Raw genomic sequence first — 17,540 nt, 5'->3', positions numbered from 1 at the left:
CCAAAAATATCAAATTTAGGTGATTTTGTGCTTAAAACAAGCAAAAAAATTTGCCAATGGGCTAAGCAAAAAAATCTTGAACATTTTTCTAAAACACTAAATTCAAGAAAAATTCAAATAAAATTTGCTTACCCCATTGGCAGATTGTTTTGCTTGTTTTATGCACAAAATCACTTAAATTTGATATTTTTGGTCTAAAAACTAGACTTATTTTCTTGGGTTGTTTTGCTCATCAAGATAAAGCATCTTAATTTAAGAATTTTTAGATATTTTTACTCAAAACAAGAAAAAATACTAAGAATTTTTTTCTTGAAAATCATTTTCTGCAGTGTGGGTTCAAGAATAACAAAATAATTTGAAACCCGAAAATCATCACTTTATTTTGTTACAATTTCAAGAATGTTTTTACTTTGCACATTGACCTGACAGCCGTGACAGCGGAGATAGTCGGGTACCTATTTGGTCCACTTAACCCAATTTTCCACATTCTCTTAAACACAACAGACGTCTATATTGCAAACTTACAGTAATTATTATTATCAATTGAAAAACGCATCTGGTCCAGCAAACACAAACAAACAATCAACAAAACAACCCAAAGAAAATCTCAATCCAACAAATAAATAAATACTGACCAAGGTTTCAAATTAGGGTGGCCATTCATGCCAGTTCCGCCGGACACGTCCCGAACTTGTTTTCGGGTTCGTTCTCCGAAAGTCGTGTTGGTCGACCGCATACGTCATCAAGGTTTAATATTTTGGGTTTAATTTCAGAAAAGCAACCGTTACATTTCAAGGTAAGAATGAAACTACAATGATTGTATGTCTTAATTAAATCTTAATTTTCTAATGTATTTTAACTGAAATGTGAGAACCTCGATGACATATGCGGTCGAGCAACGCGACTTCCGGAGAACGAACCCAAAACATGTTCGGGACGTGTACGGCGGAACTGGCACGAATGGCCACCCTATTTTAAATTCAAGCTTTGGCCCCATCACCTTAAAACCATTTAAACCACCAAAAACCTGCTAAAAAATCAAGTTTGGCCTACCAAATTCTTCACCTTCACAATGGCTTCCTCCTAGTTGGCTGTTTGATGGATTTTTTGATTGGCTGATTGACCTAAAAGAGGGCAGTGCCAAAGAGTCTCTACTTAAAGGGACAGAGCATATTTATGTCAGCCTTGCTAATGTAGAGCATTGCAACACCCAATCAATCACCTAAACATATTATAGCATAAAGCAAGTAATAATTCATTACATTTACATAGAAAATAGTTTTTATTTAACATACGCTAGATGATGAGACCACGGGTACTCAGATCTTAGCATAAGTGCTTCATAATAATCATACAGTATAGTAATGTATAAATGTACAATACAAACACATTACACAAATGGACAGTGCAAATACAATTATACAGGTAGTAATAAAAAGAAGAAACAAATTTGATGACCCTGTTCTGAAAATTGTAATTGTTATTGTTGGATAATATAATAATAATATTATATGGACAAACGTAAAGATTTGCTAAATTTAGGTTGTTTTAAAAATAAAATAAATGTACTGAAATACTGTGTTTATTTATTTTGCCACAAAAATTTGGCAACTTAAAATAAAGCACTGAAATGATGGTTATAAATGGTATAGATTTATAAAGCAAACAAATATAAACATTGGATTTATATAATACAGCAGTCTTTTGTTTACTTCAAAACAAATATTCAGTGCATTGAAATGTGATTGACACATGAGATACTTACACATATAGGCCTATTTAATACTGTAACTATATCAACCTAATACTCTTAATGTGCAATGTGTAGACAGAAGTTACACTTGAAGATTCTGTAAAAATATTGTATAATTTACAATAATGGCTCAGTTCAACTTAAGGTTTCTAGGTTCCCCTCATGCTACCCAAGAAGACTTTGGGCTCATCCGTATCTCACTATCACTGCAGCAGATATTGATATCGTAAACAGAATGGTTCAGTCCACAGTCCTCTACCTCGAAGAAGCATAAAGTTCAGATATATTTAATCTGTACTTCTATGAGTCAGCTTTGCTCTGAAGTCATGTATCTTCAAAAGCCAAAGTCTTTAAGAATTCACAAAGATCTGCTCAAGATCTGAGATGGGTGGATGAGATTTCACTGAATGTGCAAAATCGTGGGAGGCAAACATTATCATTCTGCTCCACTTCCTACGAAAACAGAAATATCTTGTAAGGAACTTCACAAACTGACATGACTGCAGTCCATTCAGACCACAGCATCATGGGAGAACCTGTTGATTCCACGCCAGGGCGCTTTTAAGAGCAACCGGACACCAATTTGTTGTTGGGTACAAAAGACAGTGGACTGTTCTGAACCTGAAAAATACAACAAACAACAGCAAAAAAATATACATTATATTATGATGGAAATTGTACAAAATAAAATGAGGAGAATCTCATAAAAAATAATGTTATCAGGATATGAAAGTAAAGCTTTTTCGCCTCTGGGAAACATGCATACAATTTTACTTTAGATTAAACAGATTGTAAGGAAGCGATGTTTGCTCATAAATGTGTGGATTTGTGCCGATAACAGAAAAGGCCTGGATTCGTAAAGCTAACATGCGCATAAAAATGTGTGAGAGGATAAAGAACCCTATTTGTGACCCTGAACCACAAAAACAATCTATAAAAGGCTACATTTTTAAAAAGGGATATATACATCATCTGAAAGTTGAATAAATAAGCTTTCCGTTGATGTATGGTTTGTTAGGATTTGACAATATTTAAACTATTTGAAAATCTGGAATCGAAGGGTGCAAGAATATCGAGAATATCGCCTTTAAAGTTGTCCATATAGAGTCTTAGCAACATGATAAATACATTTTTTATATATTTATGGTAGGAAATTCACAAAATAACTTAATGGAACATGATCTTTACTTAAAGGGACAATAAGTAGGATTTACCCCCATTTACCCACTGCGAAAAGTGACGTCGGAATTACGTCTTTTTCATGTAATTTTTGGACTTCCGAATACAGTCCATAAAAGGGGTTGTTTTGTAACGCCAGTCGACGTCTTTTTTTCGACGTCTTCTGCACGTCTAAATGTTTACATCCGTAGGACCTCCAAGGAAAAGAGACATGAAAAAAGCGAAAACAGATGATTGTCTCTGCACTTCACCCATCGCAACACCGAAACACTTCAGTCATTTCCTGCCGGCTGTGGGATTCTAACTATCGATGTCTGGGTTACAAGCAAGTCTCGCTAACCACTCGGCCACACGGCCATATCTTAACATTGTATATACATTATGAGAATAGGTGAGAATATTTTCATGTTAAATTGTCAGTATGGTCATATACTTTTAATATAACGAACTACACATTTAATTACAGATTTTTAATTGTACATTTAGATGAACTTGTATATAATTCAAGAAAGCAGAAAAAACAGTATAAATAATAAAGACTATTCGTAAGTATTAATCATGTTGGTACAATAATGCTGATATTTGTAAATAAACACATTTTTATAGGCCTAATCATATAATATAGACATAGGCCAGTCATAGACGTCCAAATGACGTCCAAAGAATTACCCAGTTCAAACGTCAAATGTTGCCCGTAAATATGACGTCCAAAAAATTACCCAGTTCAAAAGTCAAATGTTGCCCGTAAATATGACGTCCAGGTAGGGTCATGGTTGGACGTCCAAATAGTGGACCTAGTTTTGACGTCGTCGAATAGATGTCCAGAATTGGTCATGGACCGATGGACCCAATATAGACATGATCTACACTTCTATCCGACGTCCTGTGTTTAGTGGGTAGTGGTAAAATTGTATTTTGCATTCAAACGAATAGTGCTCTCTAGCACCTTGCTTTTCCAAAAGCGTGTTGCAACCACGGTAGCCGTTATGTAATCACTGATCTCCTTGTTCGTTGCTACTGGTTCACGTGTTCTGAATGAAAACGTGTTGTGAAAATGCGCTTTTTGTCCCTCTTTGCTATTATAGTTTATCAGTTTAACGACATGGAAGCCTCCTTACCCGTTCAATGTAAGTAAAGAGAAGAAATTCTAAGCTTACAAAGAAAAGTCAGATCACTGGCAGAGGTCATTTGACACCAACGAGGACATATTTATGAATAAAGACATTGATTTTGACTAATAAAACCAGACTTACTGTCCCTTTACTTACTGTATGATTATTGGCATACTTTTTTATTTTGACCCATACAATGTATTTCTTGGCTATTGCTACAAATATATCCGTTCGACTTCACTTATGATGATTTTGTGGTCCAGGGACACATCAGCATGAACAATGCTATCTTACAAGAATTCGTACATATTTTACGAGTTGGCTAATTCGTATTAATTCAAAAGACCACATTCATAAGTTTTGGTACATTTGCCTTGACCCCTGTGACGTTGGGGTTAGGTGCGAGGTTAGGTGTTCGGTTTTGTTGTTGTTTCATGAGAATCGTACGATTTTGCACCATCAACTTCGTATGAATTGATACGAATTAGCCAACTCATAAAATATGTACGATTTCTTGTGAGATCAGGCTGGCATGAAATGAGATATTGCAAAAACATTTTAATCGTACATTTTTTATAATTCATAGATTTGTTTAAGTGGCAACATTTAGCTTTCTCTTAAATTTTCCTTTAAAATGTTTACTTTCATCTGTATCAATATATATGAGAATGCGTACAGTATGTGGATATGTGAATGTGTGACCAACCTGGACGGATCTTCATCTTTGGTAAATACTCCCCTGAGTTCGACGCTGTTCATTTTATTCTCAAACCATCCGTAACTTAAAGTGACCTTCAGTGGTGGAAGAAAATAAGATGAGAAAGAAAGTCTAATGTAATGCAGCAATATAAATTGTAACTTGTCTTAGGGTACATACAGAATATATTATGCACTTACAACAGAAAAGATTTTCTTTGTGTTTAAATGTTTCGCATACAGACGACAATGTTGTCAAACTATCCTTGTTCACACGGTTCCAGGAATAACTTAAAAATACTGTATTATGCATGCCAGGCCAGTAGTTGGCAATGTCCAAACAAGTAATATGCACATCATCATAGTTTTCATATATTCCGTTTTTTGTAGTTTACACTGAGACACAATGGTTTTTGGTCTGGTATGTATAATTGGCTTAAAGATACAATTGTATCTAGACTGTTTGTAATCTAAAATGTTAAAAAGGGAAAAGTGGAATTAGGTTATTTAACCTGTTGAAGGACTTTTAGAAGACCCTGATGTCTAAGTTGATTATATAAACTTATTTTATTTTATTTTATTTTATTTTATTATTTTATTTTTTTTATTTTTTTTATTTTATTTATTTTTTTTATTTTATTTATTTATTTTATTTTATTTTATTTTATTTTATTTTATTTTATTTTATTTTATTTTATTTTATTTTATTTTATTTTATTTTATTTTATTTTATTTTATTTTATTTTATTTTATTTTATTTTATTTTGTATGTTAATGCAGAATAACAAATAAAAAAGTTTACACTGATACAATTATAATATAGTTTCAAAAACGTGCACACTCAGGCCCCCAAAACGCCTTTGTTGTGTAAATGACAGGCTAAAGCGCATAAAATGTTTTTAGTTGAGTAGTTTACAGGAGGTTTTTTATTGGTTTTTTCTCCTAGGGGGGGTTTTAACCCGGGGAGGCAGCTTTCTTGGGCTTAACTTAGCACCCTCTTCTATACGTTACATTAGTAATATGCTCGATTATAATGTTGATTCATAGCCGCAGCAAATTTAGCTGCTTATGCTATCGTGTATTACTATGTGCTATCTGTTGATTTTCTGTGCTTTTCACTGCTTCTATTAATCTTAAGCTGCTTTGAAACAATTACCAATTGTGAAAAGCGCTATATAAATAAAATTGAATTGAAAATAAATTGAATTAAGGTTACATTCAAAACTGTGAATGCAATATATTACGATTTCTATGTGTTGCTACTGTATAGGGCTGCGGTCCATCTTTAACGTAATATAATCTTTCTTTTGAGATCCATGAAATTCTGCGATATGATTCATGTCTTCGACAAGAAATGCGTCAGGTTTAAAACTCGCGTTGCGCAATAGAAACAGTGATGCTTGCCTCAGCAAGCACCAATTACAGTATAAACTAGGACAAGCACCTCACCTGTTTTGGGATTTCACTGGGGGCAAGTAGAAGAAGGTTTTCCAGGTGAGAGTGAAACATGTTGCTATGGACCATAGAGATACCAAGACGTTTTTCAACTATAAAGCCCACTGTACAATCATCAGGCAGCATTATAAGTGCAGAGGTCTGCTCGAACCTAGGACCACTTAAATACAGAAACACACATTGGATTGTATATCATATATTGTATAATATAGCAAGTTCTAAGAGATTGAATGGAGGCATATGAGATATTCAGGTGTAATTGTTATTTTTCTTTCCTATGGGAATGCAAAAACACGGCACATGCCAAATAAGCCTCACCTTGCCCAGGGTGCCATCCTCTCAGCCAACTTTCTGCTCAGACAAAACCCCGCCCCTCCTGTACCGAACCAGAAATGGACTTCCCTCTGAAAAAGTTTAAAGTCAACCAATCAGTCTAACCGGGTTAATTTCATTGTACAAAATATCAAATGTAGTTGTTTCCATATTCCTATAGCATTGAAGAATTGAGCCCCTAAATTGATGTTAAAATGATGATCATAGCTCTTGTGTTGCATTCGGTCAGCATCTATTAGTGCGTGTGGAGGCACGCTGGGTTGTGAGATCGAGCCTCACCTTTTGCAGGTATTTGAAAACTAGACCTCACATTATTTCTTTACAAAACCTTGTGTAAGTTTGTAGATACGGTTATCATCACTGAATAATGACACACCAATAACTTTCTTCATTTTTGGATGAACTATCCATCTTAGTCTTATTTGGCATGCATTGTCAATGCACATTATTCTGTAGAAAGACATCAAGCCTAAAGTAATATCCATTGATGTGTGTGTGAGCGATCAAATGAGAAAAACACTTTGTATGTTAATCTGTAAATCTGCTAAAGATATGTTAAGGTATCAGATAGACATTAACCTGAGCACTACTGGTATCGACTCCCGGTTTTTATCTCCCAGCTGCACATTAAAACAGCTGATAGAATTTTCCAGATCAATGAGCAATAAAGTTGTAATCACTGATTGATCCCCAGAGAATACGGGGTTCATTGCGGAGGAATACTGGTGAGGATGGATTAATGCCGTAAAAGGAGGAATAAAAAATTACGAGTGGAAGGTGACAGAAACGATCTGTCTCCTATAAAATCAATCGTTATTCATATGTTATCAATAATCGTTTAGAGGTGCTTGCAAAATGATCTATGTACTGGGATACTGACCGTCTTATTCCCTTCCAGGAGCTCTTGCGCTTTCATCGGTCGATCCAGGCTGGGCTTGCCCACATAGATGTCGCTTTCTTCTGGGAAGGCCGAGAGGAGGGACAAGAGAGCGCCAGGATTCAGATAGTTATCATCATCCACATGACACAACCACCTGTGAAAAGACAACATGAAATAAAGGTTGTGATTTTTTTTACCATGAAACGTATCGTTTACGTATGTAACCCTCAGGCCCTGAAGGAAGGGAACGGAGACGCCAAGTCGTGACCGACGAATTGGGAATGCGATTCCAGGGACCCAATTTGTCGGTTACGGCATGATGCAATAGTGACAGACTTAAAGGGAACGTCTCAGTTATGTATATAACCCTCGTTCCATGAAGGAAGGTAACGGAGACATCATGTCGTGACCGACGAATTGGGAATGCAATTCCAGGGACCCAATTTGTCGGTTACGACGTGATGCCATAGTGACAGACTGAAAGGGAACGTCTCGACATCATGTCGTGACCGACGAATTGGGTCCCGCGAAGCGCATTTCCGATTCGTTGGTAACAATGTGACTTTGTAATGACCGACTGAAAAGGAACGTCTTGGTTACGTATGTAACCCTCGTCCCCTGAAGGAAGGTAACGGAGACGTCATGTCGTGATGCTCCCCATTTCTGATACTTTTTGTGGTTATGGATTTTTTTGTCATCAAATTGTTTCTAATTGAAACAGTCTTGGTTATGTATGTAACCCTCGTTCCCTGAAGGAAGGTAACGGAGACGTTATGTCGTGACCGACGAATTGGGTCCTGTGAAGCGTGACGTCGTAGTTACCGACTGAAGGGGACCGTCTCGGTTACTTATGTAACCCTTGTTTCCTGAATGAACTGGGTCCCGCGAAGCACATTCCCGATTTGTAGGTTACAACGTGACGTCGTAATGACCGACTGAAAGGGAACGTCTCGGTTACATATGTAACCCTTGTTCCCTGAAGGATGGTAACGGAGACGTCATGTCATGACTGACGAACTAGGTACCGCAAAATGCATTCCTGATTTGTAGGTTACGACGTGACGTTGTAGTGACCGACTAAAAGGGAACATCTCGGTTACGTATTTAACCCTTGTCCCTGAAGAAAGGTAACGGAGACGTCATGCCGTGACCGACGAATTGGGTCCCGCGAAGCGCATTACCGATTCGCCAGTAACAAGTGATGTTGTAGTGACCTACTGAAGGGGAGCGTCTCAGTTACTTATGTAACCCTCGTTTCCTGAAGGAAGGTAACGGAGACGTCATGTCATGACCTACAAATGAGGTCCCGCGAAGCGCATAACCGATTCGTCTGTAACAACGTAACACCGTAGTGACCGACTGAAAGAAACGTCTTGGTTACGTATGTAACCCTTGGTCCCTGAAAGAAGGCAACGGAGACGTCACGATTCATTCAATTAACGTAATTTTTTTAAGGTAAGTGGTTGCAATCAATTTAAGCTACATTTAAACAAAAAATGAAAATAAATAAATAAAAAACTTTTGTTTAAATGTAGCTTAAATAAATTGATTGCAACAACTTACCTTAATTACGTAAATTGAATGAATAATTTTTTTTGACAAACTGGGTCCCGCGAAGCGCATTCCCGATTCGTCGGTCACAGCGTGACGTCATAGTGACTGACTGAAAAGGAACCAAAATTGAAGTTGTCATTTATTATGAATATGTTGACCTCATGGATATTTAAAAACTAGTGTGCCTCAAAACATTGACAAAATTTACCTTCAACAAGATATACCATAAGCAAGGGGGAGGAGCCAGTCAATATGCCCCACCTTAACTTCATGTTTCTGTTAAAATTACGCCAGTTGCGCATTTAAGGCCAGTTAAGTGGATCTTTTTTAAGCCATTTTTGCCTTTATTTAATAGACAGTGGGACGGTTTCCCGGACAGGGATTAGCTTGAGCCAGGACTAGACCTTAGTTTAATTAGGAAATATAACTAGTTTAAACAAACATGCCTTACAAAAAACACTTGTGTGAATTTTGAGGCATAACAAAGTGCCCTGATGTATTTTAAGATATGTCAGTGCAGGTTGTTTTTAGTTTGAACAGTCCTTACATTTATTTTAGTCTAGGACTAGTCTAATCCCTGTCAGGGAAACCACCCCACTATGTCAGGAAAGTACAGGGTGAAGAGAGAAAAACGGGATCAGCAAAGGAACTTGAGCCAGGATTCGAACTCAGGTTGCCGAATGTGCGTCTGCACCATACAGTATGTCGGAGCACTGCCCACCACACCATTGGCTATGGCGAGTGGATCTTTAAGAGCTATTAAATAATTTTATTTTTAAATAATAAAAAATAGACAATATATAACCCGAAAAGATGAATTGTACAATAAGGTCACGTCTCAATTTCACCAAAAAGTAAACAATGAAGACTCACTTTTTGCTGGAGGCCATAAAGTGGTCGTATTCAGCGGCCATCTTGCAGGAGAGAGCTTGGTGAGTGTGTTCTGGCGGGCAGTTAGTGACGATTACGTTGAATCCTGCAAGTACAGATGCACGTGATGAACAATCGATTTTATGACAACAATTGATAACCTACCAGACAAAACACTGCAGAAAAGAAATATAGCTACATGTTTTACCTTCAGCGGAAATGTCTTCATCTGAGCTATCCGTAAAAATGTACGTCTGTAAAAGAATAAACACACATTTACAAAGTTTGAAAATCGTAGCATATAACAAGCTCAACTATTTTACAAGATTTACAATAATTTGTATAAATTCGTACGATATCATTTGTCTGATTTTGTATGATCTGCTTTTGGCCAGTGACACTGAGTTTAGGCAGCCTGATCTTTCGAGAATTCGTACATATTTTACGTTTAGTATGAATTCGTATGACGCAAGTCGTACAAAAACACGATTATCATAAAAACAATAATGAAACCCCACGTCTAACTCAAAATTCACAATAGCAAAAGCAAATTGTACAAAAATGTACGAACTTCGTCACACGAATTAACACAAATTAGCCAACCTCTTAAAATACGAATGAATTGCCATAAGATAGCATTGGTTTGGGGGTGGAGCTTTATTACTGCTTTATTTCTAATAATCATACGTATTTTTACGATTCATATCATATGAATTCATAGCAAAATAGTTACGAATTTCTGTGAGATCAGTCTGATGCTTACAAACATTGTCAAGTCACAAATACAAACACATTATAAGATTCAGAATGGGCGTCAAATGGAAATGTCAATGTAAAGTACTTTTCTGGTGCCAAACGCCTAGCTTAACACCATAAGTGGACCTCAGAGTAATTTTAAAAACCCATAAAAATGTATGACACAGCAATCTGAAGTCAATATAAATTAAACAGATGTATAAAGTGTGTACCAAGAGGCCAAATCTGCATTTTAATGATGAATCTAGGCATTAAGAGTCTGGTGGTCTTTTCTCTGGGTATTAGGATTGGCAAGATCGAAATTCCCACCAGACAACAGCTGGTGCTCCGCGAGGCATCCAGGCATCTGCATTCCCGGTTTTCCCATTACACAGAGCTCCGGTTTGTAATTACCAATGTTGTCCTAAGGTGGGACGCCACAACTGCTGTTCTGGATAGCGCTTGTGTTTTTGTGCTTAATGTTCGTGTTTCTGTAAATGTAACTGGCATAGAAATGATAATGAGCTACTTTATGGTATTCCCAGCTAACAATTTTTGGATCCCAAAACGTAATTTTTTAAAGTTTTTTTTCCTGGTTAGCCAGGAAAGTTTTCTTTTTACGGAAATAGAATGTTATTTTTAGTTTAGTTTAACGTTTTTCTAACGTTATTCTAACGTTACCGTAACGCTACAATAACATTAGGGGAACGTTATTTTATGATTCCAAAAAAACATTAAAGAACGTTCTGTATAAGTTATTTTTAGGTTATTTAAAGGTGCAGTGTGTAATTTTTTGAAGGATCTCTTGACAGAAATGCAAAATAATATACAAAACTATATTATCAGGGGTGTATAAAGACTTTTTTTTATAATGAACCGTTATGTTTTTATTACCTTAGAATGATACATTTTTATCTACATACACAGAGGGTCCCCTTACGTGGAAGTCGCCATTTTGTGACGCCATGTTTCTACAGAAGCCCTTAACGGACAAACTTTTTTACTAAGTTGTCTCCGACAATGACATGTTTTTCCGGTAGCGGCTACCGTAGCTTCTCTATGCGTTTCAAAACTAAGGGTCAGCAGTGGACTGAGCCGTTGGTTGCAATTCGCAACCTCACCACTAGATGGTGCTAAAATTGACACACTGCACCTTTAAAAATAGCCAGCCTGCAACGTTATGGGAACGTTATTTTATGGTTGCAAAAATAAAACCTAAAAAGAACGTTCCCAGAACGTTATTATTTGGTTCTCAAAAAAATTACCAAAAGATAACCAAAAACTAACATTAGGGAAACATTCTCTGTTTGCTGGGTTTATATTATATATCATCCCTATTAGACTGACTATTCTCCTTTTTAGCCCTCTAATCTCCAGTTAAAAAGGCTTGCATCCAAAGGAACGCAATGAGCAAATCTCACTGTGGAGGGTTTAGCTTCATTACGACGTCTAAGCACTTCAGACGGCTGTGATCGTAAGTCTGCCACAGACCTTGAGCATAGCCGGCATAATCGAACTCACAGATCAATGGCGCGGTCATCAAAGCCAATGGCCCAAAGCCAATGGAAACAGCCCACTCACATCCAGAGCTCGTCGTAAATCATACAGGTGAATCTTTAGCTGTCGTTTCAGCCATACGGCTGAGCTCGAGTGAGGCGGACGATGACAAAACCTCATAAAGCACAGTTTGCAGACACACCAAGAGCAAAACTGTCCATTAGCGCAAATAATGATGTGAAACCTGCATGCACATCTGTTTTGTTGTCTATACTTAGCTGGGAAGAAAATAGGCATGGAGGAGTGGTGCCAATTCGAAGAAGAGCGAAAACGAAAGAACGACGTGTCACAATATGATGGACGATAAAAGCAGAGATGCTTTCAGAGGAGAACGAGGAAGTGCCACTAAACCACGTCATCGAAACTCTTTGCAATTTTTTTTTTATTACCGGACATTGAAAACATCTTAAAGTCAATGAAAGCCTAACAATTTCACGTTTAAGAATAAAACCAAATTCTTCAAAAAAAAAAAAAAAAAAAACGTGCTTAACACAACAACATCTTTCCGCCAAATCAAAGTCAAGGTACACGGAAGCCAAAGCTTTTGTTAGGATGTCCGGAGAGTGTGTTTTTGAGTATTTGACTTCTGTAAAAAATTAGTTGACGAGGTTGTTGTTTTACACCCCATTCCTGTTTCTTCAGGCCAGGACTTCCTCTCTCGCAGATAAGACTTCCGTTTTGTCATTGTTTCAAAATTCAGTCTGCGGCTGTTGCTTCCTCTTATTGGCATTGAGGCAAAGGGCACACACACACATATACACACTTAAAAACATATTTGTACAAACAACATCCTGCCATACTAGAACATGCGTGCAAGATATACCCAATAACTATATATTAGAGCTTTATATGCTTGATGACATTACTATTATGCTTATACTCACACTAAAGTTGGAGATTGTTTTGACCCATAGATTGGTTAAATTATGGACAAACCCAACTGTTGGGTTTAATGAATCTATGTTGGGTTTTTCCCAACAGTTGGATTGGTCCATATTTTATCTAGTTAAAGGTGCATTATGTAACTTTAAATAGGATTTCTTGACAGAAATGCAATACAATATACATAACTATATTATCAGTGGTGTATAAAAACCTTACATGATGAACTGTATTGTTTTTATTGCCTTAGGATAAGCCATTTTTATCTACATACTGTACACCGCGGGTCCCCTTACATGGAAGTGCCCGCCATGTTTCTACAGTAGCCCTAAAAGGACAAACTGCTCTAAAGAGCGCATTTTGTCACTAAGTTGTCTCCGACGACGACATGTTTGTCTTGTAGCTTTTCTATGCGCTTCGAAAGGGAGAGGTAAGCTGTGGGCTGAGCCATTGGTTGCAATTCACAATCTCACTGCTAGATGCCGCCAAAATCTACACACTGGACCTTAAAAACAACAAAGTAGTCACAAAAATCTGTAGTCTTACTTTGAAGGAAGAACCTAATCCAGAAGTGGACCTTACAAATTGGGTTGGACTCTTTGATTGGCCTGGAAAATACACTCACCTAAGGGATTATTAGGAACACCTGTTCAATTTCTCATTAATGCAATGGTGTAATGGTGTGGGGGATGTTTTCTTGGCACACTTTAGGCCCCTTAGTGCCAATTGGGCACTGTTTAAATGCCACTGCCTACCTGAGCATTGTTTCTGACCATGTCAATTCCTTTATGACCACCATCTACCCATCCTCTGATGGCTACTTTCAGCAGAATAATGATCCTTGTCACAAAGCTCGAAACATTTCAAATTGGTTTCTTGAACATGACAATGAGTTCACTGTACTAAAATGGCCTCCACAGTCACCAGATCTTAACCCAATAGAGCATCTTTGGGATGTGGTGGAACGGGAGCTTCGTGCCCTGGATGTGCATCCCACAAATCTCCATCAACTGCAAGATGCTATTCTATCAATATGGGCCAACATTTCTAAAGAATGCTTTCAGCACCTTGTTGAGTCAATGCCACGTAGAATTAAGGCAGTTCTGAAGGCGAAAGGGGGTCAAAGACAGTATAAGTATGGTGTTCCTAATAATCCTTTAGGTGAGTGTATAACAACCATGCTAAAGACATAGATCACATTAGCATCACACGTCCTGTTGACAGTCACCATTTGGTCACATTCAAAACAGTGTGCTTTTTTAGACCTCAAAAGCAGAAGTAGGAAATTTTGGAAACTACACAAGAGTAAAAACTGACTGTAAAACTTTGACATCAAAGTCTTTGCATTTTGGACTCAAAATGCTACATGGTGATTGCGTTTGAATAATTTCCTCCACCTGCATACGTTCTCTTTCATCATACAATTATTTGGATCAGCAATGCCGCTATTTCGCACTTGTCATGTTAGATTTAGAGTGATAGATGCTTATTGAAAGTGTTACAACAACTGAAGTTGCAGGCTGGGACTTCGATAAGTCATTTAGATATAACACTTGCCAAGTCCAGTTACTCACATATTCCCAAAGTACTTATGGAGTGGTTAGCAACTGCCAAGTGAAGTGAACGTATGTGTCGGTACGTCGATCTGGCTTTGTTCTGCTTTTTAAATAGCATGTCACAGCGGGCCAGTGTCCATAGGAATTGAGGGAGAACACCACCATTTTTCGATGGTTTGCTGTGTTCTTGCCTCGACTTGGATGAGGTGATACATGCCTATGTTTATTGGATGCGTGCGCTTGATCTTTGTACAGCCCGTAGTGAATGTGTTAGCATTTAGCTTAGCCCCATTCATTCCTTAGGATCCAAACAGGGATGAATTTAGAAGCCACCAAACACTTCCATGTTTTCCCTATTTAAAGTCCGTTACAAGAGTAGTTACACGAGTAAGTACGGTGACACAAAATAAATAATAAATAAATAATACCGATACAAATGAGAACTATGTTATATGGCGGAGTAGCACTTGGTTTGCAGCACTTCGACCTCAGGCGCAGTAATATTGATGGAAGTTTGAGCGAGAGGGGGAGTAGTCAAGAGTGATGTTGTTACTGTGCGCCAGGGTCGAGGTGCTGCAAGGTAGGTGCTCTTCCGCCATACGACATAGTTCTCATTTTTTATCCCCTTAAATAATCGCCACATTTTATTTTGTCCCACCGGGCTTGCTCGTGTGACTGCTCATGTAATTTGAATACGGAAAACATGGAAGTGTTTGGTGACTTCTAAATTCATCCCTGTTTGGATCCTAAGGAATGAATGGGGCTAAGCTAAATGCTAACACATTTACGACGCACTGTACAAAGATTAAGTGCATGCATTGAAAAAGATAGGTATGTAGTAATTCATCTAAGTTGAGGTAAGAACATAGTAAAATATTGAAAAATTGTGGTGTTTTCCTTTAATTGTCAATATAAAAAAATAACTTCTTGACAGAAATGCAATATAATATACATAACTATATTATTACTGTGGTGTATAAAGACCTTACATAATGAACTGTATTAGAATGAGCCGTTTTTATTTACATACACTGCGGGTCACCTTACATGGAAGTCGCCGTCATGTTTCTACAGTAGCCCTAAAAGGACAAACTATTGTATAGAGCGCGTTTCGTCCCTACGTTGTTTCAGACGACAACATGTTTGTCCTGTGGTAGCTACCGTAGCTTCTCTATGCATTTCAAAGGGAGGGGTGAGTGGTGGCCTGAGTCGTAGTTGCAATTCACAATGTCACCGCCAGATGCCGCTAAAAATCTACCTTTAAGAAAAAAATTCGCTGTATAACAAAATATTCATAATGAACCATCTCAGCACAATTACGGGAATTGCTAAATTGAATAAAAATTATTTAGTGCTGTAATCTGATCCTAAAAATATAAATTTTCTTTAAATTGAATTACAGTACCTACACTTAATCTGTCAAATCGGGTGCATTATTAGGCCTGCATGCTTATTAACATTAAAAATACTTCTGTTGAGGTTACAAGTTAAACTGTAAAAAGCCAAACAGTAGAAAACACAGGCCTTAGGTTAAGTAAAGCTGACTTTTGGTTGTCATTTCTCTTCCACTTGCTATTAGTGATCTTGTTTCAGTGTTTTCAAAGGTCACTGTGAGTTCTTGTGCCACAAACTGATCTCTACACCCGTGACAGGGCTACTATTGCTGATTTAGAGAGCACAGACAGGAAGTACTCAATCTAAAAAAGACACACAGGCGAGATGAAACAGGAAACGGGGCAGATTGCTGCCTTTGAATATAGATGCACCCATTCGTGGCCGATCTTGGTGGCACGGTGCCAACATTCAGATCACATTCACATCTGTGATTATAAATGTATTTTATGTTGGATCAAAGTGTACATGCAATAATTTGACAAAAGTGTCTTCATTTTTTTTTTTTTTTTTTTGAGGGGGGTGCCACTTACCGCAGACACAGTCAAAACAAACCTGTCTGGTTTCGGGGACGTCTGAGTGTGAGGTTTTGCACCTGTACTTCTACCAGAACGTTTGCAAAGAAACGGCCTGTTGATGGCACAGGATGTGCAGTCGCCTACCAGCCAGCCAGCAGGCACAACGTGAACGCACATCCTGTGACATCAGCAGCAGATGTCTTTTTTTTAACATGACATTATTTCTTTTAAAGGACACATTTCCCTTAAATGTAGAATAGTTTTTGACCTTTATGAACTATACCTTTACAAAAAATATTTGTATCATTCTCAACAGAATATTTGGTTAAATCATTGTCAAGAAACACTCACTTGGTCTTTAGTCTTGGAGATCCAGGTCTCCAACAGCAGAGCAAGGCGACTTTTGTGGAACCTGCCTGTGGTTTTCACTGCAATGAAGATATCACTGAGCACCAGTGGTGATTTTGGCTTTGTCTCCACCCGGCTTTGTGCATCTGGCTTTTGGGTTTCTGCGGCAGCATCCCTGTGGTGGTTTCTGTCTGTGGTCCTGGATGAAGTTTGCGCATGACTCCGTATCAGTCCGTGCGCAAGAAGCGCGCCGGGCTGCTGGTCACTCCGGGTGCGCAGTTGCAAATTCAGCAAAACCAGAACGAAAAGAGTAAAAGCAACGACGGGCAGGGCACGAAACAGCTTTCTCAGGATCATCTTCGAGTCGGTTTTGGTCACATATTAAACAAAATGGGTTCAGATATGCGTTCATTTATAGTGCGCAAAACGGCATTACGCGAAAATGCGTGCTTGTTTTTAAAACAAACTCAGATGTGTACTGGTATACTGTACACATTATTGCTATTTATTATTATTACTAAGGTACTTAGTAATAAATCCAACCTAAATTAAGTTCCTGGATTTTTTAACTGTCCAACAAGAACCAAAACTATTGTGTTTTAAGAAAGAAAGTATATATGCGCAGGTATAAACCCATATAAAGTTGTATTATTGCAATTTCATAATCCAGCGTGGATCCTACCTGATGCCCCATGCGATCTGTCAAAGCGGAGGATGGGG

General features: G+C 37.8%; 1 protein-coding gene across 1 annotated transcript; it reads right to left on the bottom strand.

The window, feature by feature from the left end:
- Positions 1–1,263: 1,263 nt before the first annotated feature.
- On the bottom strand, positions 1,264–17,540 carry mfng (MFNG O-fucosylpeptide 3-beta-N-acetylglucosaminyltransferase). Its single transcript, XM_055218249.2, has 8 exons — positions 16,824–17,540; positions 10,041–10,086; positions 9,836–9,938; positions 7,409–7,562; positions 6,514–6,599; positions 6,190–6,355; positions 4,751–4,836; positions 1,264–2,374 (listed from the first exon to the last, which is right to left on the bottom strand). Exons 1-8 carry the CDS (start codon positions 17,175–17,177, stop codon positions 2,278–2,280), a joined length of 1,092 nt encoding a protein of 363 aa, XP_055074224.1. The 5' UTR covers positions 17,178–17,540; the 3' UTR covers positions 1,264–2,277.

Source organism: Misgurnus anguillicaudatus, chromosome 23 (genome assembly GCF_027580225.2).
Source record: "Misgurnus anguillicaudatus chromosome 23, ASM2758022v2, whole genome shotgun sequence".
Lineage (NCBI taxonomy): Eukaryota > Metazoa > Chordata > Actinopteri > Cypriniformes > Cobitidae > Misgurnus > Misgurnus anguillicaudatus.
This window is presented reverse-complemented; position numbering and strand designations above follow the sequence as displayed.